Genomic DNA, 25,700 nt, shown 5'->3' with positions numbered 1-25,700 from the left:
GTTGCTGTCAAGGGGAACAATAAACTTGCTATTGTCTGAATAGTCAGTAAATAGGTGTTTTATTATACCAAAGTAGACTTTACTTGTGTCAGACAGTTTACCTGTCTCCATTGTCGTTTGGTACCGGTAAACTAATTAGAGTTATCAGACTTTGACATCACAGATTTGATAGTAAACACTAGAGATATTCCGAAAAAGAAAACGCAGGGAAATATAGCAACCTGTAAATAATTTCAAGACTATTTCCCTAGGGCAGATAGATCAGAAACTATCTCATGGCTAGCGTTATCCAGAAGAAATAGCAAATTAATTCACCTAACATTTATATAGCAAAAACAAGGTATAATAAATCATTTTATGTAATTAGAGCCTTTTGGAGTGGGAAATACACAATAATTAGTGGATTATGTGAATGTAAATTTACATGTACAAAATGTACATACATGTATATGTAGGTTAAAATAAATGGTATTTGATCAGACATCTGTGTCACAGGTGTACAGTGTTTCAAGTTGAAAAGTTGCTGTTTAGGAAGAGAATGGAAAAACATGGGGTAAAATGAACAAGCAATGCTAACTATAACATTCATGTTGTAGATCCAGCTGACACCAGCCCAGTTACAAGCTATTCAGATGCAGCTTCAAGGAAAACAGGGTAACCAGCCCATCATTATTCAGTCCTCAGAACAGCCAGCCGTCCAGACATTACAAACTGTCACACAGGCCGACCAGTCACAGTTTGGACAGGTTAGTGTGCATAAGAAGTCGAGTTTGGAAATGTCATAGTGGTGAAAAACAACCATATTATACAGTTATAGACTATAGTTCTATATCAGGGAAAATGAAAGTAACTGTTTTTAAACTTGACGAAACTTTTTGAAAATGATTTGATACCTCATATACAACTACAAGTCCATAACTTGCTATTTAGTCAAACCTCGTTATCTCGAACTTGATGATTCCGAGAAAAAACTAGAGATATCTGAGGGTAAAATACTTTTAAAAACAATAAGTAGTTGGGAATCACTTCGACATATCCATGATATTCGAGATATCGGTGTTTGAGATACCAAAGTTCTACTGTATATTAAAGTATGATATTGTTTTCCTGTTCCTGACAGGGTGTTTATCAGATACAGCAATTACCCAATGGACAGCAAGTGTATATACAGCAGACAGAAGGAGATCACAGCGAAGGCCAAGATGGTTCCTAGCATCTAAAGACATATAGGATTTCTTCTCGTTTTAAAAGCACATATAGGATTTTGTTACATATATAAACAGTGTAGTGCCAAAAATGAGTTGTTTTTTTGATGTGCAAGTGTATGCTTCATTCATCGCAACTATTTTCTCAGAATTTTTGTCGATTTGATAGTTTGTGGTAAATTTTTATTGTAACTTATAATTTTGCCATGTTAAAAGTTTGGCGTATATGCCAAATGAAATCATTGATATCACACTGTCACATTTAAAAAAAATGACATCACAATGCAACTCCAACAGGTTGAAGAAAGCCACCACAACTATTTAGTGGTTTTTACAACTTGTTGATTGACAAGCAGGAAGAGTTCTAGGGAATGGGATATTACAATTATATTTTCAAAAGATCACATGTACATGTAGATTGAATGTAATGTATTCTTAAGGTTATTGTGTACATAATAGGGGTGAATCAATATATCGATATGTACCAGTATACGTCTGTCCAGCGATATACGATACAATGTTTCAACGATACGATATGACATAATGTTGTGGTTAAAAATAGCCCTTTTAATAGTCAGGATCGTAGTGCATAATTTAAAAATGGCTTCTAACAGGAACACGATTCCTCAGACTTTAATCCCCGCTTTTTCATTGTGACACATCGGAGATTTCTCAGACTTTAATCCCCGTTTTTACATTGTGACATTGGAGTTTTCTCAGACTTTAATTGTCATTGTTTGTTTTGTTATGAAATAAAAGATTTTAAACCACTTCATTTTTTTTTTTTTTTAAATTTGATATTTTACTTCAGAAAATGCTTAACTACGTTGTATATCCAATATATCGGATATCGCATCAGAAAACATTGTATCGTATCGTAAAATCTTGAGCAAAACACACCCCTAGTACATAACACACAACAGTGCGGAGATAAATTCTCATAATTATCCTGTAGTATGAAAATGTCTACACACAACTGGGTATTGCCATTAAAAGATATAAAAAAGAAATGATTTTTTAATGCTTAAATGTCTACAGTGTCTAGTTTTATATTCATTTTTATTTATTTTACAGCAGGCATTTCAATTAGACTTCATTAAACACCTCAATTTATACTTGCCACAAACTACAATGTAATTAGAGTGCTAAATATTAGTGTTTTGAGTTTAAGTTTTATCTTTGGCAGCCTATGGTTGGTCAAAACATTAAAACTCCTTTTTGCATGAAATGCTTCAATTTCATTATAATTTATGAATATATAAATTTGTAGAATGTCTCATTTATGGCACTACACTGGGTGTCTTCAAATACTGTATTTTATGATGCATTTTAATGGCTGATCAAATCAGGTGTTTTCAGATGTGTGTGAAAGGTTGTTCAATATCGAAATCCTCATCAATACATACAGTTTATTTTACTTGACTGAAAAAACCATCTATCAGTTTATTTCTAGTGCTATATTCTCATAATTCCTGGGGTATGTATTTTAGCTGTAATTTCTGCTTCTTTTGTATACCAATAGAAGTTTTATACAATGTTCTTCATTTCTGCTGAAAACATTTTTGTTATGTAATCCTTTGTTATTTTAGGCTTATATATAGAAGAAAGTCCACTTGTATTTTAAAAGTTACCTGTAGGTGTCCAATAAGTGTACAAAAGAAACTGATCTCTACACAAGACTGGTTATATTGGCAAACTATTGAAAAATAGCTTTATTCATAATTATCATTGTCAATGGGTTTACCTGAGCCTGTCCATTCTTAGAACAAAAGATGTAATGTTTTAAGTAGGATATAAGCCTCAAACTGTCCACTCTGGGAGAGAAAGAACTGATGTCAGCCCCTAGTTCCTTCTCTCACAGAATGGACAGTTTGGCTTATATCCTTTACATAGTGTTTCATGTCTGTGGCAATTTTTTTTAACCTTGCTTAAAACTCTTTGATGATACATGTAGATGGAAGGGATTTGATATGTAAAGGATGCAATTCTTGTCACAAGGTCTGATTTAATGACTTTATAACATTGAATTCTGACTCACATATTGAAAACATTTACATGTAAATTGCATTTAACTATTGTTTAAATTACAAGATGGCTTTGATATCCAGTGTAATGCAAGAGGAACTGCCCTCTTCAGGCTGTGCTGTCACCTGGGGAATTTGTTTTACAAACAAACTTTCCATATTGTATTCAATCTTAGTGAATAAATGCACATGTATTGATAAATGTACTTAATTGTAGAGGTTACCACAGTAATGTCTTTATCGTAGAAGGGCTTGGGATAAAAACAACTACTAAAGTGGCTGTAACTTTTGCCATACAGGAAATTCATACCCATATACATGTATATCAAATACTGGTATTTCAAAATACTATGTTGAAAAAGTAAATAAAGATGAAGTGTACTTGTTTTCGTAAAATATGTCTCCTATCGGTTCATCACAAAATACATGTATATGCAGAAAGTTTTCATCTTGTATGGTGCACTTTCACTGGCCTGTTTGTAAACACAAAAATTGCTACTAAATTAAATAGAAATAAGATGGGCTATGACTGCTATCCCATTGGCTAAATGTGATTCATGAAGATTTCCCCCAATAGTCTCTTGAAAATATTTGTTTAAAGTTCTTATCTTTCAACTGCTTGCAGTTTTGTGCTGTTGGTTTGTTTTGTTGTTTTTTTGGAGGGGGTACTTTTCTTCTTTTACTTGCTTGTCCACATTACGGCTTAGTTTATCAAGGACGTACAATGAAGGAAAGAGATCAGTTAACAGAAATATAAAGTAAAATTTATGAATAAGGGATCTTTCATTTACACTCATAAAAAATTTAAATTCAATTTGGCTATTAAGTATTATAATGTCAAGATATGCTATTATCCACAAAACAGACTGAATTTTGTGAAGTCAGATTTCATTGTGATATCATACAATAGGAAGTGCTGTAAGGTGTTCGAAAATCGAGTTTTCTATGGCAACCTTGTCCATGCTGCATATCACAGGTCCCACAATTACATTTCACAGACCATGTGGACTGTTTTATCGTTGATGACTAAACAAGAATGTGTCATTTTAAAGCCATATGTTACACTTAAGTTCGAGGGTGGGTGTATTGGTGCAGAATAGAAATATTGCATCACTAGTGATAGAACAGTATAATTTGTGTATAGACCAGTAAAATATTGTAACTTTGTTGTCATCATAAAAGGCTGTGTCCGATAAGATTAATAATTGCTTGTCTAGGACACTTTGGTCTTTTGTAAGCTGACATACATGTACGTTAAATACTATGAGAATGTGAATTTCTGTTAAATATTACCCATGTTGATCTTACTTTGTTTACAAACATTCGCTAGTAAAGATTCAATTATGTCATGAGAATGATACATTTGTGAAGGGAATGTCCATACCATATCAGTTGGAAAAAGCTATTTAGATTTACATGTATAATAACATGTTCACAAATATCATGTTACATTTTCTGCAAATCATTCAGAATTTAAATTTTGCAGCAAGAATATAAATACAATGCATTATTTATTGTAATAAAAAATAATAATAAATTTTTTTTCGAAATATTTCATTTCTTCTAATTTTATTTCAAGGATATCCAATAACAAAAATCAAAGGCTTACTAGGAGTGAAGTAATCTACTGGGTAGTGATTACTTCATTTAAAAATTTCAAGCCATATAGGTTGTCATATAATTGTATATGAAAGACTCCTCATTCAGAAAGAGCTGCATATGAAAAATTGACAGCTATTGTACTCTCTGGGAAGATCCAGTTTGCTTTAAACCACACAAAACATGCACTGGACAAATTCTTTGTATCCATAAGTTGGATAGATGTCACAATGTGTGCAGTTAGAATGGTCAGTCTTTATTCAAACAAGTGACTTCGACATGTAAGGTCCATCTAGTTCGTACCCAATCTTCCTGTAATAATTTCTTGTGCCCACACCTGCAACATTGAGAAATATAAATAAATAATTTTATGTCACATATGATCATCTACAGTACATGTAGGATGCATTGGTCAACTCAGATGTGCATGTGTGTATCAAACAACAGACCCTGGAACCTCAATGATGCCATGTACAATATAAAGTTTCTTATTGGGATGATTGTTTACAATTATGAGTGATTCTGTCACATGGTGTCAAATGTCGCTTTAACATGTATAAAACAGTAATAGTAACTTTACTAGATACATTCCATCAACAGACCTGATATCACAGCTATTTTAGAAGATCCATGTTCCTCTCTGGCTATTCTCTCAGCTTCTTCCATCAGCAACATTCCAAAACCCTAAAAAACAAAATGATTTTTGAAGCTGGTGGTTGGTAGTCATCAGAGTAAAAGGAACCCCAAAAAAAGTTATCTTAAATAGTAGTCATCATTTGAGAAAAAAAATGTAAATCTGATATGAACAGCAAAATGTGGTTCAACAGTGTTGTTTAAATGCTAAAGTACATGTTTGTTGGACATTTTCTTCCAAGGAATAAAGTGTCATATCATGGCATAACCACTGATAAAACCTAAAACCATTCAAGAAATGTTTCAGAAACATGTATCCCCACCCGTGGTGCATATACACATGTATCACTTAATTGATAGTAGTGCCATTGAGTAGACAACATCTTCCTATGTCCAGAGTGGATTGACCATGTGACCTAAACATCAATAAGGGTCATCTACTCCTTAGGATGTACAGTGTACCAAGATTGGTGTCAACCAAGCAAATGATTGATTTCTCAAAATATAGGAGACAATATATTACTATGTCCAGTTTGACCTTTGATCATGTAAACCCAAAATCAACAAGGTTCATCTACTCCTTCCTTATGATGTACCAAGTTTGATGTCTGTAAATGGAAGGTTCTCAAGATAATGAGTGGACAGTATCTTCCTATGTTCAGAGTGGATTGACCTTTAACCATGTGACCTCAAAATCAATAGGGTTCATCCAGTTTGACCATGTGAACCCAAAATCAACAAGGTTCATCTACTCTTTATGATGTACCAAGTTTTATGTCTGTCAAGGAAAGGGTTCTCAAGATATTGAGCAGACAGCATCTTCTTATGTCCAGAGTGGATTGACCCTTGGCCATGTAACCTCACATCTACTCCTTTTAAAAGATGTACTAGTGTACCAAATTTGATATTGAGCAGACAAGATTTGGTCTACAGACTGACCGACAGGTGCAAAACAATATGCTCCTTCATTTTTAAAGGGGGGCATAATAATGAAATTTTCGGTATTATTTGCTCCGGTTCTATACCTCCTTATGTATTTTTAAATCCACATTTATTAGATAATGAATGTATTCCAAGTTCTCAAAAATACATGTACAAACATACAGGAAATTATTTTTTATGTTCGGAGTTTTGTTTATGATGTGGTCGATATTTTCCATAAAAAACATTGCATTGATGCATTGTGATGTCATAAGTAAAGTTCCAGAGAGACATGATATGGATTCAGAAAACCAAAGTAAGGTGATCCGGAAAACCAAAGTAAGGTGATCTGGAAAACCAAAGTAAGGTGATCCGGAAAGTCAGATCACACTCTGTGAATTTTACAGTATCAAAACACGGATTATTGATGGGTAAATAATAAATTATCAATTTTGTACCTGATGCTGGAATTTAGTGGGATCCCTAGCATGGACTGGCACTACACTGCCGTAGACATGGAGTTCCCTTACAATGGAACAGCCAGACTTCAGTTCTGATCGGAATGTGTCGGGTGAACATTTGCGTAATCTGAGTAAACCTATCAGAATATCCTGCTCGGGGTCTTCATATGACAAGAATGTCTCCCATCCTCCATTAGCACAGTAATCTCTTCTGATTAATTCAGCCTAAAAATATTCAGTTTTAAAGTTAATGATGTATTTGATGTGAAGCCTTAGTTTATTTAAAGGAAATCTTACCCTAAATGTTTTTTTCTTTAAATTCCTATGAAACCAACAAAAAGTTGACTCATAAAATTTAAATGCACAATAATCTTGATTTTTTACAAGGGTACCAATCATGATAGTTTTGATTTCACCTTTGTATAGGAAAATTTACTTTTTTAAAAAGTTAACTTAAAACTTGATTACAAATGCATTCAAATAGTTTTAGTGCATTATTATTCACTATGGTTTTGATTTCATGGAAAAATGATAAATTGTAAAATTACAACCATTGTGTTAATTTCCCAATCTATGCAAAAATTTCCGAATTTCTGAGACATGTACAACAGTATCCAAGTGAAGCAAAGATTATAATTCCCCGAGTATTAATATTTCACGAGTGAAGAATCATTTGTAAGAGACTGCTTTATCACCTCATACGGCTTGACTTTGTTGTGTATTTCCTGAATCCCCACTTCCCGTGTTCTGACATCCCGACAATGAGTCCCAAGATCCTTCATCCTAGCCAAAGCTAGCTCTCGTAAATTTCCATGTTCAACTCCAGAACTCACCAAAGGCATTGGAATATCTCTGAAAACAGGAATATTACAACTTTTATATTTACACTCAATTAAGAATGAATAGTGAAAAATAAAACTGACTTCTATAACACAAGTCTTAACAGTAATTTTCTCTCTCGTCTTTTTATCAATGCAGCTGTAATTTCTATTTTAAGTGTTTTCTTTACCTCTGGACTCTATAGACTCGTGTCCATGGAGGAACAAGAGCTAGAATTCTGGCAATCAGATCTATGAGGCCACTAGGGGGGTAACTTTTGTATCTACCAGTCTTCCATAATTCATATAAACCTAAAAGAACACAAATATTATAATTTTTATGCAGATATTCAGGTATGAAACATAATTTTTTAGCATTTAAAGCAATGATGGCAATGACTATACCTGTTCCTCGGATGACCAGGGTAGGGTATATTTTGAGGCCATCTGCTCTGAATGCTGGGTTTTCAAAGAATTCCTGAAAAGGATTTGAAATATGAAACTTTTTGTATCTCTATTTCCTGACATCATGACGGTGTTACAGACTTCACCTCTACATTCTGAATTATGTATTCTGTTCCATCAGGTCCCTTAGCATCATTCATATTTTGACACCTTTAGCACAGTCCAAAGTGCTAGTTAAATGATCAATGCCAAAATATAGATCTGCAAACAAGTGCTATAGAGGGATGTTGAGAACACGAATTCATGATTACCAAATTGGTTGGTCTTACATTTGTGCTAAATTTAGATTACAGTATTATGCATATTAGTACACATACAAATTGATTCAGTTACTGAATACTACGAATTTTCAAAATCAGTAAAATTATTTCTATACACTGTAACAATACAAAATGTGTATAGGAATGCATTCCTGGTGGAAAGATTAATGAGTACAGATTTGTCTCCCCTTCTTCTCCATGCCTACTTACAATGAACTGTTCTACATCTCTCTCCCAGCCAACATTGGGCAGATCTGGCATCATATGAGCCACCACCTTAAAACCAGCATCCTTAGCCATCTGAAAGGACTCTGTCACTGCCTTGACTGTGTGTCCTCTACAATGTAATACATGCAAATATCATCTGGAAAGACTCTGTCACTGCCTTGACTGTGTGACCTCTACAATGTAATACATGTACATGCAAATATCATCTGGAAGGACTCTGTCACTGCCTTGACTGTGTGTCCTCTACAATGTAATACATGCAAATATTAGCCATCTGGAAGGACTCTGTCACTGCCTTGACTGTGTGTCCTCTACAATGTAATACATGTAAATATCATCTGAAAGGACTGTCACCGCCTTGACTGTGTGTCCTCTACAATGTAATACATGTAAATATCATCTGGAAAGATGTCGCTAAATTTACTGTGTGCTGTCTACAACATAATAAATATATATCATTACTACAGTAACTCTGTAGATCTGAAGAGTTGGATCATATCAAGTTGAAGGGTGCAGATCATCAGATCAAAAGAGATGTAAATATCATATGATCCGCATCTATCAACGAGATGTGATCCAATCTTTGGATTAAGTAAATCCAATTTTATCAGATAATAAATGTATTCCAAATCATCAAAAACACATACACACAGTGAAATTATTTTTTTGTGTATGCAGTTTTGCTTGTGACAAGGTCTATCATTTTCCACAGAAAACGTGCGTTGTTGTTTTGTGACATCATCAGTTTTAGCGTTGATGTTTTGTGACATCATCAGTTTTAGAGAGACAATATCTAGAATAAGATCATCACAATGTGGTGATTTGGAAAGTCGGATCACACTCCGTAAATTTAACAGTATCAAAACACGAATTATTGATGGGTATAAGATAAGATAAGATAAGTTTATTCCAATTTTGGGCCCAGAGGGCATAACAGTAAGACAGTTTATAAAGAAGGAAATTCAGAAAAGAAAGAAAGTTTACAACATTAACTACAGGTTACATAGACTGCAAACTGCATGTGGATGCAGCATGTTGGGGAAACAAGTACATACATATATGAATGGCTAATCATGTATATATACAAGTAGATGGACAGTATCAGTATTATACCAATATATGAATAATAAACTATAATGATTTTTGCAGTTTTAAAGCATCACTTCTTTTTCTGAAAGTTTGCACTAAATATTCACTCAATTTGACAATTACTGGTTTGTCTTCATTAATCATCAACCAAGTAAATTTGTCCTTATTTGTTAGATAGATAAATTTTTTGTTGAGCTTGTATATACCATTAAAAAACATATTTCTCTCTTCAACATAGAATGGACAATCAGTAAGGAGATGAAATTCATCTTCAACACAATTAAGGTTACATAATTCACATATTCTTTTGTTTCTTTCTAAAGAAATCTGGCCAGAATTGGTTTTTGTAAATTCATATCTTCCTTTCAATTCGAAGGTCATGTGCACTAATTCGAAATCTACATAGAGTTTTTCTTAATTCTAGGGATTCTTAATATATATAACTTTCCATAGTATATAATGAATGTAAATATCATCTAGAAAGACATCACTATATTTACTGTGTGTGGTCTACAATATAACACACGTACTGTAAATATCATCTGGAAGCCTTTCAATACACTCATTGTGTGTTATTATATCTCCATCATTAATTCTCAAATCTGATTGGCTGATGAGAAGCCTTTAGAATTCAATAATGACTCCAAAATGCACTGTTTACTGTAATACTGATCTCTGCACGTGCATAATATTGATCGGTTGTTATTATCAATAATGACCTCCGAATCACTGCATGTGCATAATATTGATCGGTTGTTACTATCAATAATGACCTCCGAATCACTGCACGCGCATAATATTGACCAGTCATTATCATTAATGACCGCTGAATTTGACTGTTAACAAATTGATTAGAAATAACGTTGTAAAAGCAATGATTCTGTCGAGTGAATCAAACCCCAATCTTAGATACACTTCTGATAGATAACAAGTTCTGCCCCTTTGCTTGTTATGCAGACACTACATCATCATTTTTTGTGCACTATTCGCGTCATGTATGGATCTCTGTTGTAAACAACTACATAGGCCCGAGATAGTTTGAATATCATTATATGTAACGTTACAGAGGTAGGACTTTTATCCACAGGTACTCGACATTTTAAATATCTATAATGAAAAAAATTGTCTTCCTGTAAACATAATATTCACAAGGTATATCATGCTGCCATCTTGGTTTTCTTTTTTACCAGCTGCATTGCTTGAAAATTTCGGTGAAAAGTTCAATATAATATGATAATTACACCCCTACCGTTTAGAAGCAACTCTGTCAAGGTCTAATTATAGATATTTAAAACGTCGAGTGCCTGTGCTTTTATCATATGTAGAATAATTTTTCGTAATAAACCAGTTTTCTATTTCTAAGACAAAACGATCCCATGAATTATCTTTTAAATTTTAAATTCGATTCACAATCCAACATCCATGGTATGATCTTGAAGTGATCGATGCAACACACAAGAGTGTAGAAATCTAAATGCAAGTTACAAATGCAAGATATATATCAGTTTGGGTATATTTCAATATTGATATAATAAAACGATCCATCACCCATCATCAGGTCAACATGGGAAAATGAGAACCCTCGACCGGGTCCACTCGGTGACCTGACTGTGACCTTGGTCAGGTCACCTGGTGGACCCGGTCGAGGGTTCTCATTTTTCCATATTGACCTGATGACGAGTGATTAACTGTATATTGTCTACATTATAATACTATTTAAATATTGCATGTAGTTGATGGTAACATTGAAAATTTTCACCCTGAGAAAACCAGTGTCTACAAAGGCATTTCACATGTGTCAAATTTATGCGCATACGGTTCGCCATAGATTGTTAGATGACGTCATTTGAGCATTTGTAATAAACACGAATACCCGCATCGATATACAACACATTGCACAACAGTGATTGGTCAAATGTCAACAGATGTAAGTCTATCTGCTTTGTTTGTATAACATTCAGTATAATAAAACAATTACTGCATGTAGTTGAGGGTAACATTGAAAATTTTCACTCCTTGAAAAACCATTGTCAACCTCTGCTATGTATTAAGTTTTTTTTCCACCTTGCTAATATACCTGTTCGTATCCCGAGCCACATCTTCATACACACTCTGAACTCCAATCTCCAGCCTAGTACATCCATACCGAAGCATATCACTGAAACATTTAAAATTACAGTGTAAAAGTAGAGTTCTTCTGGATTAGTGCAATAAGCAGGTGATCTTGTGCTAATTTATTACCAAATGCAGAGATGGAGGATTACATATGTTAAAACAGCATTTATTTTTTTACCTGATGTGTTTACGAAGACAGTAATCAGGCCGTGTCTCGATAGTTATACCAATGCATTTTGTCATACTTTTCTCTGAATATCTGAAATAATTGAACACCACTTTATCATGTGTATATAAATGTATCAATTAAATATACATGTATTCAAATAAAAAATTCAAAGTTAATCAATATATCATTTCACAACTACATTCAGCTCCCTCTACTGATAGAAATTAGGTATCAAGAAATATAGATTTTTTAAACAAGAGGCTAATGGGCCACATCCCTCAACTGAGTGACCCTACCCTGGTCATGCTGTTGTTTAGTTGTTGTGATTTTTAAAAGACTTTCTTTTAAATCTGTGATCCCCATATTGTGGCCCCAACCACAAAACCATGGGATGCCTCAATACCAATATGACTAACATGTTATGGAGAAGGTCAAGTCACAAGGTCACAGATCACAATATGAATCTATATACAAAATATGAAAGCTCTACCTTGAATAATTCAGAAGATATTGAATAAGTTCAGTTTTTTAAAAGTAGGTCAAACCCCAAGGTCATAAGGTTAAAATCTTTGGTGCTATAAAAAGGGGCTTGTCACAAGGAATACAGATATGAAACACAAGAGCCCTATCACCCACCATTCGAAAGTTATGAGCAAGGTTAAAGTTTTGGACAGACAGATGGGACAAAAACAATATGCACAGGGGCATAAAACGCAGTATTAAGTCTTCCCCGGAAGACATGTGTTGCCTGCTAGTTCATTCTATATGTAATATATCACGTATAATGTTGAAAAAGTAAATTATTCAAATGGTTTTTGTCACTTTAATACTCCTTTTAAAGGTTTTGCGAATTACTAAACATTCTTTAACGATAACTTAATTGAAATTGAAAGATGAGACATTATTATGCAATGGAATTTGTGGGAGAATCTGTTTGAAATTAAGACATTTAATAAATGTAGACTGAATGAAAACATATGTTTGAAAATATGTATCAACCTGTTACTGTGCTCTTCAAGACAATGGTAATAACCATAAGTAATTATCTGTTGGGTTTACTGCTTAGTCTTGTTGTCTTTTTATACTGTAGACTGGGAAATAATCACGATGGTTTTAATTTCACTATGTTCACGATTTATCTTTTTTTCGCGAAATTAAACCCATAGTGAATAATGAAGTAAAAATATTTGAATGCGGCTATAATTAAAAACAAAGAGAGATAACTTTTACTTTTGGGGACGGGATACTATGATCAGCTTGGGAAAAGTATTGAATAGTTACATCGTTTAACATATGAATGCATACACACAATATGAAAATTTAGTATACATGTACTTGTATACTCTTAACTGCTTTTACACTGCAGGTCGCATTGAATAATATACGGGCCTTATCAAAAGCCCTTGTTATGACTTCCTTGTCTTGACCCAGTATATCAATGGCTCTCACAAGTCATTTAGCGTGGGTCGGTTTTATTTCGACAACCGTAAGTCGATTTCAACATCCTCAATGTCGACACCTTTTTCTAGAGAAGTTTTTATTTCATTTGCATAACAAGTCTGGAATTCGGATTTAAACGCGTTTTAAATCATCCGTTAATCTGAATATCAAGAGGCTGCAGGTTGTTCGTATACGCAGTGGGGACGAACACCACTTGAATTCCCTTTTCCTCCAGCATAGTAAGTAAGGCTTAGTCTTCGTGAGCTATATAAACATCAAAAGATTTGCCTTAAAAGCAAATCCAACTCGTCTCGCACGCGCTCAACATGGGGGACGGTGATCTTCTCAATATATCTACAGTGTATGTATTATTTCTACATTGCTCCAATGGTGTTCACTGTGAAATATGTCCCAGTCTTTAGGAAAGTTGTATGAGGGGTGACATTTATCGGTGAGACCCTGATACAAAAGTTGGGTAGGGAGCAATATACCAGACATCGTTGCCGCTATTACCACAGTTATTTGACGCTTGTCGCCGACACCTTTAATTGGCGCCTACTTAGCACCTAAGGATAATTGAGAAGATAATTGATCTTAATTCATTTATTAAATTGTTCAAAATAGATGATTTAAATGTGTTTTCATGGCATTGTATTTTGTACATGTTGATACATAGAATTTGGGGGTTTTATCGCAAGCTTTCCGTTTTTCACCCAGTTTAAAATAGACATGTTAACTCTCCAAAGGCTACCTTGAAAATGAAATCATTAAATGACCACACAAAACGTAAGTTTCTTGTGAATATTACTCAGCAGTTGATACTACTAGTCGCAGACTGCGGGTCATCTCAGTGACAAAGTAGACATATCACCGAGACTGAGCGCGCGAAATTTAAAAAGTAGATAATCCTATAGCGTGAAAATAAAACCATCGCGATTGGTACCCTTGTAACAAATCGTGAAATTTTAACAACGTGGAATTAAACCAACTTACAGTATATCCAATTTACTGTTTCTCAAGAAAAATCATAATTAGTGCTGTTCTGAAATCACATATACTGTCCTTCAGTATGGGAATTACAAATACTGTCCTTTTGTACATAAAAATACTGTCCTTCAGTTAATCATAAAATAAAATCTTCAGCAAAAATTTTTTTTGCTGTAAAAAATTCTAAGTCCCGGCAAACAGGAAGTTGATAAGCGACAGATTCGAAAATGTCTTACACAATACAGTTGGCCACACTGATGCTCTGTGCCAAATATCAGGGAGTTGTCCCATGTGGTTCTTGAGAAAACTGTGACAGAAATTTTTTGTGACGACGCCAGACGACGACGCAAGACGACGGATAGTGATCCCTATATGTCGCCACTGCGTGTAACGCAGGCGACACAAAAACCTGAATTTACGTACATGTAACTTAGGAACATTTGCATTTTGATATGATTTAGAGTGACCCTGCTACTATTGGAGAAATTTGTTTTAATCAATATCCTGTATATTCCCATATAAATGGGGCCTTAGGGGCAGGACAAAAACTGCCCAAAATTGACCATTTTTCAAAATTCTTCTTCTCAAGAACCACACACATGTAAGAAAAACTAAATGCAAAGTGATGTAGAGCAGGAAGGCCTCTACCAAAATTGTAAATTTCATGATTCCCGGGGTAGGAGTTCTGACCCCAGGGCCAAACTTGATATATAGTGTTTATGTGTAAAACACTTAAATAACATTTTCTTTTAGTGCTTTTCATACTAAATTTAAACTAAATGGATAGAGCAGGGTAATCTTTTACCAAAATTGAAAATTTAATTTTCCCAAGAGTAAGGGTTTTGACCCCAGGGTGGGGCCAAACTTGGTATATAGTATTTATGTGTAAGTTTGCTGATACTGTATAAAATCTAAATGCATACTTAGGAACAGCAGAAAAGGATTTACAAAAAAAGGTGAATTTTACAACCCAGGGTTATGACTTTAGGATGAGTCCAAATTAGTAATATATTTTGATGTTTTAATGTTAATACACCTATCATTCAAAGCCTTTGATCAGTGTATGCACTTTTGAGGGCAGTGAAGTTTTAAGAACACATCTTGTTTTATACTATTGCTGAACATTAGAATTTAGCTTAGATATTCAGAACAGGAAATTTTTTCTAGATTTCCTAGCCCATGGAAGTAGTGATACTTTTTCACTAGTATTCAGGTAACCGATAAGGCCTGTGAGCCTCTTGTTGATTAAATATTTAACTTCAGAGTGTATTTATGAGCTATTATTTTCGGTGATATGACATTTTAAAAAACGGTTTCTATGGGAGATTTAGTGAATTCATAGCATTTTCAAAGATGTTTCCCTGCTTGCCATACCTAACACAGCAAAATAAGAAAATTTGTATCATACTTGACTGCCTCATCCACACCACTGCTTGTATGTCCAGATAGCGCATCATGTAAGTTTCTGATAAAGAAGTCCCTGTAATCATCTGCCAGACTCATAAATGTGCCCCCCATCACAATGAACTCCACCTTGTCCACACTATGGCCCAGCTGTTTTAGCTAGTAATAAAAAAAAATGAGAGTACTTTTCAGCAAGAGTTAGTTCATTTTCATGTCTTTTATTTTCTTTCAGTGAAATTGGAGGGGATAGAGGGCATGTTTTATCACACATCTGTGTGGAAGAGTTATCTGATCTTTGGTTTTCCTCTGTCAGAATATATAAATAAATAAATTTTACAAAAAGATGACCCACTGCTTACCTGTTCCACTCTGTGTCTTGTTTGACCCATTGCTTACCTGCTCCACTCTGTGTCTTGTTTGACCCATTGCTTACCTGCTCCACTCTGTGTCTTGTTTGACCCATTGCTTACCTGCTCCACTCTGTGTCTTGTTTGACCCATTGCTTACCTGCTCCACTCTGTGTCTTGTTTGACTCATTGCTTACCTGCTCTACTCTGTGTCTTGTTTGTAGATATGGATTGTATCTGGCTCTGATGGCTCGCATTGAAGTAGGCTGCAATTCACAAAAGTCATGAATATAAAAGTTTGAAAGATGACAAATTCCACGATCAGTTATCTTATATCCAGTATGTAGAGTATCGGTTACTTCAAATCCTGTATAAAACTGGAGTATCAGTAACCTCATATCTGATATATAAAACTGGAGTATCAGTAACCTCATATCTGATATATAAAACTGGAGTATCAGTAACCTCATATCTGATATATAAAACTGGAGTATCAGTAACCTCATATCTGATATATAAAACTGGAGTATCAGTAACCTCATATCTGATATATAAAACTGGAGTATCAGTAACCTCATATCTGATATATAAAACTGGAGTATCAGTAACCTCATATCTGATATATAAGACTGGAGTTTTAGTTACCACGTATCCTGTCTAAGATTGTGCAGAGTATCAGTAATGTCATATCCTATATAGATAAGACTGTGGCCTACAAGTTACCTATCCTGAAATAAGAATGTGATTGATTGATTGTATGTTGTGTAACGTCCTGCTCGAGAATTTTTCACACATATGGAGACATTACATTATTTGCGGGTGAAGGGCTGCAAAATTTAGGCCTATATGCTCAGCGCTTACGGCCTTTGAGCAGGGAGGGATCTTTATCGTGCCACACCTGCTGTGACAAGGGGTCTCGGTTTTTGTGGTCTCATCCCAAGGACCACCCCATATAGTCACATCTTAAAATAAGCAAGGGGTACCATACTGAGGACCTATTCTAACCTGGATCCCCACAGGCGTATAAGACTGTGAGTATAAGTTACCTCGAATCCTCAGTAAGACTGTGAGTTTTAATTACCTTGTATTCTGCATAAGACTGGAGTATTGATTACCTCACATCCTGTATAAGACTGTGGAGATTAATTACCTCACATCCTGTATAAGACTGTGAGTTTTAATTACCTCGTATCCTGTATAAGACTGAGGACTATTCATTACCTCACATCCTGTATAAGACTGTGAGTTTTAATTACCTCGTATCCTGTATAAGACTAAGGACTATTCATTACCTCATATCCTATATAAGACTGAGGACTATTCATTACCTTGTATCCTGTATAAGACTGTGAGTTTTAATTACCTCATATCCTGTATAAGACTGAGGACTATTCATTACCTCGTATCCTGTATAAGACTGTGAGTTTTAATTACCTCGTATCCTGTGTAAGACTGAGGACTATTCATCACCTCGTATCCTGTATAAGACTAAGGACTATTCATTACCTCATATTCTATATAAGACTGAGGACTATTCATTACCTCGTATCCTGTATAAGACTGTGAGTTTTAATTACCTTGAATCCTGTATAAGACTGAGGACTATTCATTACCTCATATCCTGTATAAGACTGTGGACAATTCATTACATCGTATCCTGTATAAGACTGAGGAGTATTCATTACCTCGTATCCTGTATAAGACTGAGGACTATTCATTACCTCGTATCCTGTATGAGACTGAGGACTATTCATTACCTCGTATCCTGTATAAGACTGAGGACTATTCATTACCTCATATCCTGTATAAGACTGTGGACAATTCATTACATCGTATCCTGTATAAGACTGAGGAGTATTCATTACCTCGTATCCTGTATAAGACTGAGGACTATTCATTACCTTGTATCCTGTATAAGACCGAGGACTATTCATTACCTCGTATCCTGTATAAGACTGAGGAGTATTAATTACCTCGTATCCTGTATAAGACTGAGGACTATTCATTACCTCGTATCCTGTATGAGACTGAGGACTATTCATTACCTCGTATCCTGTATAAGACTGAGGACTATTCATTACCTCATATCCTGTATAAGACTGTGGACAATTCATTACATCGTATCCTGTATAAGACTGAGGAGTATTCATTACCTCGTATCCTGTATAAGACTGAGGACTATTCATTACCTTGTATCCTGTATAAGACCGAGGACTATTCATTACCTCGTATCCTGTATAAGACTGAGGAGTATTAATTACCTCGTATCCTGTATAAGACTGAGGACTATTCATTACCTCGTATCCTGTATAAGACTGAGGACTATTCATTACCTCGTATCCTGTATGAGACTGAGGACTATTCATTACCTCGTATCCTGTATAAGACTGTGAGTATTCATTACCTCATATCCTGTATAAGATTGTGTGGAGTATTCAAAATCTGAGTCAGGGCCTCCTGGACAGTATCTACAACAGAGGGGTCTTCAGTTAATGAATGTCAAGTGCTACCTACAGTACCTGTAACAGCTAAAATTACCACCCACAGTACCTGTAACAGCTAAAAGTACCACCCACAGTACCTGTAACAGCTAAAAGTACTATCTACAGTACCTTAATAGCTAAAAGTATTATCTACAGTACCTTAACAGCTAAAACTATTATCTACAGTACCTTAACAGCTAAAAGTATTATCTACAGTACCTGGAACAGCTAAAAATACTACCTACAGTACCTGTAACAGCTAAAAGTACTACCTACAGTACCTTAACAGCTAAAAGTACTATCTACAGTACCTGTAACAGCTAAAAGTACTATCTACAGTACTTGTAACAGCTAAAAGTACTACCTACAATACCTGTAACAGCTAAAAGTACTACCTACAATACCTGTAACAGCTAAAAGTACTACCTACAATACCTGTAACAGCTAAAAGTACTACCTACAATACCTGTAACAGCTAAAAGTACTACCTACAGTACCTTAACAGCTAAAAGTACTACCTACAGTACCTTAACAGCTAAAAGTACTATCTACAGTACCTGTAACAGCTAAAAGTACTATCTACAGTACCTGTAACAGCTAAAAGTACTACCTACAATACCTGTAACAGCTAAAAGTACTACCTACAATACCTGTAACAGCTAAAAGTACTATCTAAAGTACCTGTAACAGCTAAAAGTACTATCTACAGTACCTGTAACAGCTAAAAGTACTATCTACAGTACCTGTAACAGCTAAAAGTACTATCTACAGTACCTGTAACAGCTAAAACGTGAATACCATCAGTGAATATATCAACTGTATTCTGTGGGGAAAAGTTAACGCTTCTTTGAGGAGCTGGTTGCATTTAATTTACAATGTAACCTACCTGTATCTAAAAAATAAAATTAACTACATGTACATGTAATAAGATTTTTTTAAGGGGGTAGGGTTGAAAATAAAATCTATTGAATTCTATGATTTAATCAATTTGATGTCACTCATTGTTTTTTGTTTTTAAATTTTAGATTGTTTTCTATAGTATTGAGGAAACGCATGTAAATACATGTATTTTCTACTGTATGCTGAATCATGTCCTTTTTTAAACTTCTGTGCTTGAAAACATTAACTCTTTTAGGAGTATTAAAAAACATGTACCTTGCCTCATTGCATATTATTACAACAGTAATTCACTCACTAAAATCAAAACAAAAATGATATAAACTGTAAAATTATGGAATATGTAAGATTTAGTACAACAATGTGGTATGGAGTTGTTATAACAAGAGACACTGCCTTACCGCATGATAAGTGATAGTTATAATCAGCATTTCACAATTTACGATAGTTGCAATAACTATGTCAAACATCACTGAACAGGGTTAAAAATAATGGCGAAAGATTGAATGCTTTCAGAATTATCCTTCATACATCAAACAAAAACTGAAATAGCTATTTTGGTCATAGAATTCAAATTCCACATATATGTACATACAATCGTTTACAAGGGAGCACAGTTCATCACATGTCAAAAAGTAAAATAGCTGCTGAAAAAAATCAGCAGTTAGTCAGAAAAAAGGCTAAATCATGTTGAATATGGTAAATGATAAAATTGATGGCTTACATGGAATTTAATTTGTACTATAATATAACAGTGGATAACATCAGGTATGCAAGGATACTTTGCTTACTAGTTTATTGGAAATTCAAACACTGATTCAGAAACAGGACTCGGTATACTCCCTTAATTACAGAAATAATTGGTAGGTTCCTGACACACTTGTATACCCATACAGCCATATGCAACCTCTATACTCCATATGTGCCCTTTCTATGGGTTTTACTAGGGCTGAAAGGATTCACCGAAATATCGATACTGTTCAATATAAACGCTAGATTCAATGTTCGATTCATTGCCTCGATATTCGGTTCGATACGTTTTTAAAATACAAACGGGTTCAGTAAAATACGTCAGTCTCGGTCTGTACATATTATTTTTACTTGCATGATGGACAAAACAGCGTAAAATAATGTTCAAACTGTTGCTTGCCTTGGGATTGACGAAAATAATAATAAACTAATTATCAGTTTTAAGCTACAGCGAACAGGCATCTCACCGTTTGGCAGTTTTGCTATTAAAATTATGATTTTGAATCTTGATAATCAATATTTTTCTTCGATGTTCTTATTGATTTCTTCTGTAAATTGTATTGTATTGAAAGTATTGAATCGTGGCATAAGTATTGTAATATGTATCGTATCGTGAAGGGGGCGTATCGTTTCAGCCCTAGGTTTTACCAAAATTAGAGCTAAAAATGAGCAATGTTTCCTATTCAGTGAGACAATATCTATCACAGTATTGCTAATACTTCAGACATATTCATATTACAGAGTGAAATGTGCAGTATTGTGCTATAGACTGCTTCTACAAATGTTACATGAATACTCACACACAGATGTTTCCAGTCATGGCGATATGTGGACATCTATGTGGCTTGCACATAACTGCTACCACAGCTATCTAGTGTGTAAAATAAACAGAACACGTCAGGGAACAAATTGTGTATAATTACTCCATTAATGGTGCTTTAAACACCTGTACAAGAAAACTTTACAACATATGTTAAAAAGTTTTCATTTCATTCAATGAAATCTGATAAAAATTAATTTTTACATGTAACAGGTAAAGGTGCATACTTCTTTACCACCATACAATATCCACACATCAAAATGAAGACATTTAACCTATAATGATTATCTTACTGCAAAGTCTTAAAATGATACCTACCCCACTAGCAGTGCGAACTGGTTTGGCTTTCAACTTTGGCAGAAGAATCTGAATAGAATATCATTCTTTGTTTATTAAGTATCAGAACTATGCAAATCGGATATTTACAGATATTGTTTTGGCGTGCATTCATCTTATAATTTTTATAATTGCATTTCATTCGGGTTTTTTATGCACTGACAAATGTATCAGGTTTGGAATAGCTGAATCAATTGTTCATTGTTTGTTTTTGTAATCATATTCTCACGCTTGATCTGACCATTAACTCGCATCTGCTGTTTATGTTAAAGTCAAATTTGCTGCGTTATGTTTATTTAACTTGGGTAGGGTCTGCATTTTGATATTTATCTTAATTATGAACCAATGCGGGTTCCTGTGTAAGTTTGGCTATTTATGTGTGCTTTACACGTACACAATTCATTCCTGTAAAAGACACTCGATCAACTATACAAACGTTAAAATTTAGGAAAACAGTGGCCGATCACGATCTTTTTACCATATACGCACACACATACGTATACACACATACGTATACCCACTAAAACTGGAACTGGTTAACTCGTTGTAATCCGTGTTGTGTTTTTAATAAAAGTGACATGGAAGGCAGTACAGATATATATCAACGCATGTAACATGTATCAGAACTATGCAATCTGTAAACTTTTTTTATTTACAAAATTTTTTGTTTTTACTTTTTTGTACTCCTGTGGTACTGCTGCTATGATATCCACCAATCTTGGCTGACTTGAAAGTCCATACTTTGAGGAAATTTTGCTTTTGATTCTATAACAGAATATGATGAACAATACATATTTCTCTTTTATAAGGTGTGAATTTTACAACATACATGCATCACAAGGTTATAAAAAGCCTCATGCAAAATCATGGTAAAAATTAACTGCCTGCACTTTCTTAGGATAAATTGAAAATGTTCATATTAAATTCACAAGAGACCATAATACTGATGGACATTGACTGCAACAAGGTCATCCGAGAAACAACCCAAGAGAACAAGTAAATTTTTCACGTCTTCCACTAAAATGATTATGCATGTCACAAAGTTACACTGAGTCACTCATTTTGCTTCCCTATGAATAAATGCAAAGACATCTCAACAATTCAAATGAAATGAAAGGCTTATAAAATTGTCTCCACTTGTGGAGCTCGACATGAATGCGTGCCTTCCTCTCACCTGTTAAGATTGACATCTTTTCCTTGGTTGTGGGCTTGGATCAACTGGTTGACAATCTCTGTAACTGTCATTACCATCAGTTCCTCTCGAGATGCTCCAGGCATAATTGCTAAAAATGAATTGACATACCATTATTCGTGTATTCACCTGTAGGTCTTTGTCAGTGTGGTAGTGATTTGATTGAAGTTCTTGAACTGTTAACTCTATCGGAGGACTATTTTGAAGATTGTTTTGCACCCCCTATTACAATATCTTGCCTTTCATTACTTTTCAATTTTCAAAAAATGGTTTTAATACTGCTGGTATGCTGAACTAGTACAGTGTATGTCTAGTTCAGAGTATCATCGCATCTTTGTTTCAAGTCTGGGTACTTTGGGAAATCTGTTCACTCGAATTTCCTTTTAATGTATTGCCAGATCTTTTTCTACAATTCCTATGGGGTCAATGATTCACCAAATAATACTGATACATATCACATTCAGCATAACTACCAGTAGTTGTACTGATGTGTTTTAATATACAGGTAGATATACCACTAATTGTATCATACATTCATAATGTAATATATTGGTAGATATACTACTAGTTGTATCATAATGTAATGTAATGCATGTGGTGTTAAATTGTATAATTATAAAAAAATTCAGCATATCATTAAATTGTCTCCATCTACAGGTTACCAATAGATTGAATATCACGTGCTAAACAGCTTGTTCAAATCAAAATAGTGTATATTTTAGAATAGTTATTTTCATGCATAAAATGTCACATATATGTACAGTGTACCTGTATACAATTGATTCTTATTACGAGTGATGTTCCAATCATCGATTATAATCGAAAATCATTCGATTGTTGTCAAATTATATGCGCTCGATTATAAAATTTTTATTCCAATTAATTGGTTTTAAGATTTTGTTTTGTCAACGTCTGTAGTTTTTGAAGAATATTCCTGCCGTGACCTATCTATTAACTTAATTTATCGTAGTGGCAGCGCACATGAAAGCGAAAGTATCCATACCTGGAGAATAAAGCATGTTCGCATGGTCAGATAGACGTACTTTGATTCAGGCATATAAACGAAGGACCATCCATCAAAGAGAATCTTGATGTGAGCAAAGCTACATGTATGTGTAAATTACGTACTAGATAAAACCGCTTTCAAAAGCCACTGTTACTCTGCATGTGCGTATCATGCTTTCAGTTGCTGACAATAAATCCGATTTGTTTTTGATTTTTATTAAAGTATTCTTCTTTCCTTTTTATCTTTGCTGAATTTTAATTAAATGCCGGATTACCGCAAGTTAATGACATGCAACTTTGATATACGGGGATATAACCAAAGCAAACAATATCCGTTCTTGGTGCGTAAACCCTTCTAAAAATCGTATTCACTTTTATATATGCAATTGAAGGATATTTTAAAGATAGTAAAAGAATAATTAACAAATACACATAGGAAATATTCATTTACACTCTCTCAGCAATAGAAACAACAAATACAAACATAGATGATATTTATTTACACTTTTTCAGTGACTTTATTATAGAATTTCTCTATGTCCGATTATAATCGATAATTAGTTAGTTACAGTAAACCAATCATCGATTATGAAATTCTCACCGATTCCCATCACTACTTATTACTATACCATAGACAGAGCTTTATTCAATTATTGTTTTGAGATTTTAAACTAGTGGATTAAGAAGCAGAAAATAATTCACTATTTTTAATAAGTATAGCAATGCATATGAACGAGTGGTGGAAATCTTTTAACCAGGTGCAATATCAACAGTGTAGATAATAAATTTAACTATTTTAAATGTAGTGTTTCATTGATAAGTTGATAGTGAATTAATGAATAACACAGAAAATTACTACTAAATATTGCGTCTTTTGAAGTGTTTAGTCCGTCTGTAAATTAAGAAGTTTTTTTTCACAATGGTCATACCACAATTCGTACTTACATTTGAATTTATTCTTCCCCATGGTTTATTTGTTGTCGTTTTCAAGCATGCAATTAAAAAAAAAAATTTTTTTTACCACATTGCAATACTTAGTTGCTTTTTGTTGACCTTCACATTGTCAAGTAAAGCTAGACACACTGTTCCGCACAATTTAAGAGACCAAATTATCTATTCATAATGTATCTGCAATGTTTTCCTCGAATTCATATTTTTTTTTTATAATCCTATTATGTTAGTTAGATATATCATTCTAAGCTTTTAAATTACACATTTCTTCGAACATTTACGAAAATAACGCAAAATACGTCAACGTTCCTGGGCTTGGTAATGGGTCGTTTCGCCCCAAGATGGTTCACCCCAGGGTGGTTCTCGCCCATTGGTTGTGCAAAACGTCCCATAATTTTTTTTAATTACATTACCATGTTGTGTTTGATATGTTTTAATGTTTATTTTCTATTTAGTTAATATTGTTTTCATATACTTTACATGTTTAAATTTGAAGTAAAGTAAATACACCTCGACATTTACATTGCCATACCAAATAATTGTAAAAGTTTTATTATTAAGGATCGTTATGCTGGTATACTGTTTTTTATATAACAATTATCAAACATTTGACTAAAAAAAATATAGACAACTAAAACTTTAAACCACGTGAAATGTTTGGAAATTAAAGATTTGAGTTCAAACATGAGAAATCTATATATATAAATGATTTTTAAATAAACATATTTTAAAAATCTAGAAAATGGTAATTGCAATAAAATAATCAACATTCTGGAAACATAGATATGTTAATTCACTAATATGTTTAAAAATATTTATAAATACTTTACCTATATTTTAAATTATCCTTTATTAAAAAATATTTATTTACCCTGTCAAATTGTTGATACCTTTGCTAGTTAGACCTAATATCTTGCATTATATAGGGTATCATTAAACTAGCTTTCACAGAAGTAAAATCATTTCTCCCATTATTTGCTCCGTGTTGGGAGCGTCTCTCTAGAAATGAAGATTGATATTAATGAACTCTTGAAAGTTATATAAATTGTTAATCATAATTTTTTTTTTTACTATCAAAGCACAGGAAATTATCTAATGAAA

At 33.9% G+C, this 25,700-nt stretch overlaps 3 protein-coding genes across 7 annotated transcripts in view; 1 reads left to right on the top strand and 2 right to left on the bottom strand.

The window, feature by feature from the left end:
* Positions 1-4,783, top strand: part of LOC125668013 (nuclear transcription factor Y subunit gamma-like) — a 20,861-nt gene extending 16,078 nt beyond the window's left edge. For all 4 annotated transcript variants that reach the window (XM_048901743.2, XM_048901742.2, XM_056161998.1 and 1 more), the window contains exons 9-10: positions 597-746; positions 1,121-4,783. In XM_048901743.2, coding sequence (XP_048757700.1) covers positions 597-746; positions 1,121-1,213 — 243 coding nt within the window. In that variant the 3' untranslated portion in view covers positions 1,214-4,783. The remainder of the gene's footprint in view (positions 1-596; positions 747-1,120) is intronic.
* Positions 1-25,700, bottom strand: part of LOC125670354 (solute carrier family 17 member 9-like) — a 960,148-nt gene that overhangs the window by 357,987 nt on the left and 576,461 nt on the right. The window lies entirely within an intron of this gene.
* Positions 5,069-24,731, bottom strand: LOC125668011 (elongator complex protein 3). The gene is made up of 17 exons (XM_048901736.2): positions 24,594-24,731; positions 22,626-22,734; positions 22,126-22,216; positions 21,434-21,481; positions 21,096-21,166; positions 18,570-18,633; positions 16,363-16,431; positions 15,823-15,977; positions 11,997-12,077; positions 11,781-11,861; positions 8,597-8,723; positions 8,067-8,139; positions 7,853-7,973; positions 7,539-7,695; positions 6,841-7,068; positions 5,431-5,512; positions 5,069-5,165 (listed from the first exon to the last, which is right to left on the bottom strand). Exons 1-17 carry the CDS (start codon positions 24,613-24,615, stop codon positions 5,089-5,091), a joined length of 1,656 nt encoding a protein of 551 aa, XP_048757693.1. The 5' UTR covers positions 24,616-24,731; the 3' UTR covers positions 5,069-5,088.

Source organism: Ostrea edulis, chromosome 4 (assembly GCF_947568905.1).
Source record: "Ostrea edulis chromosome 4, xbOstEdul1.1, whole genome shotgun sequence".
In the NCBI taxonomy this organism is placed as follows: Eukaryota; Metazoa; Mollusca; class Bivalvia; order Ostreida; family Ostreidae; genus Ostrea; species Ostrea edulis.
Note: the sequence above shows the minus strand (reverse complement) of the source record. Positions and strands in the feature narration are given on the sequence as shown.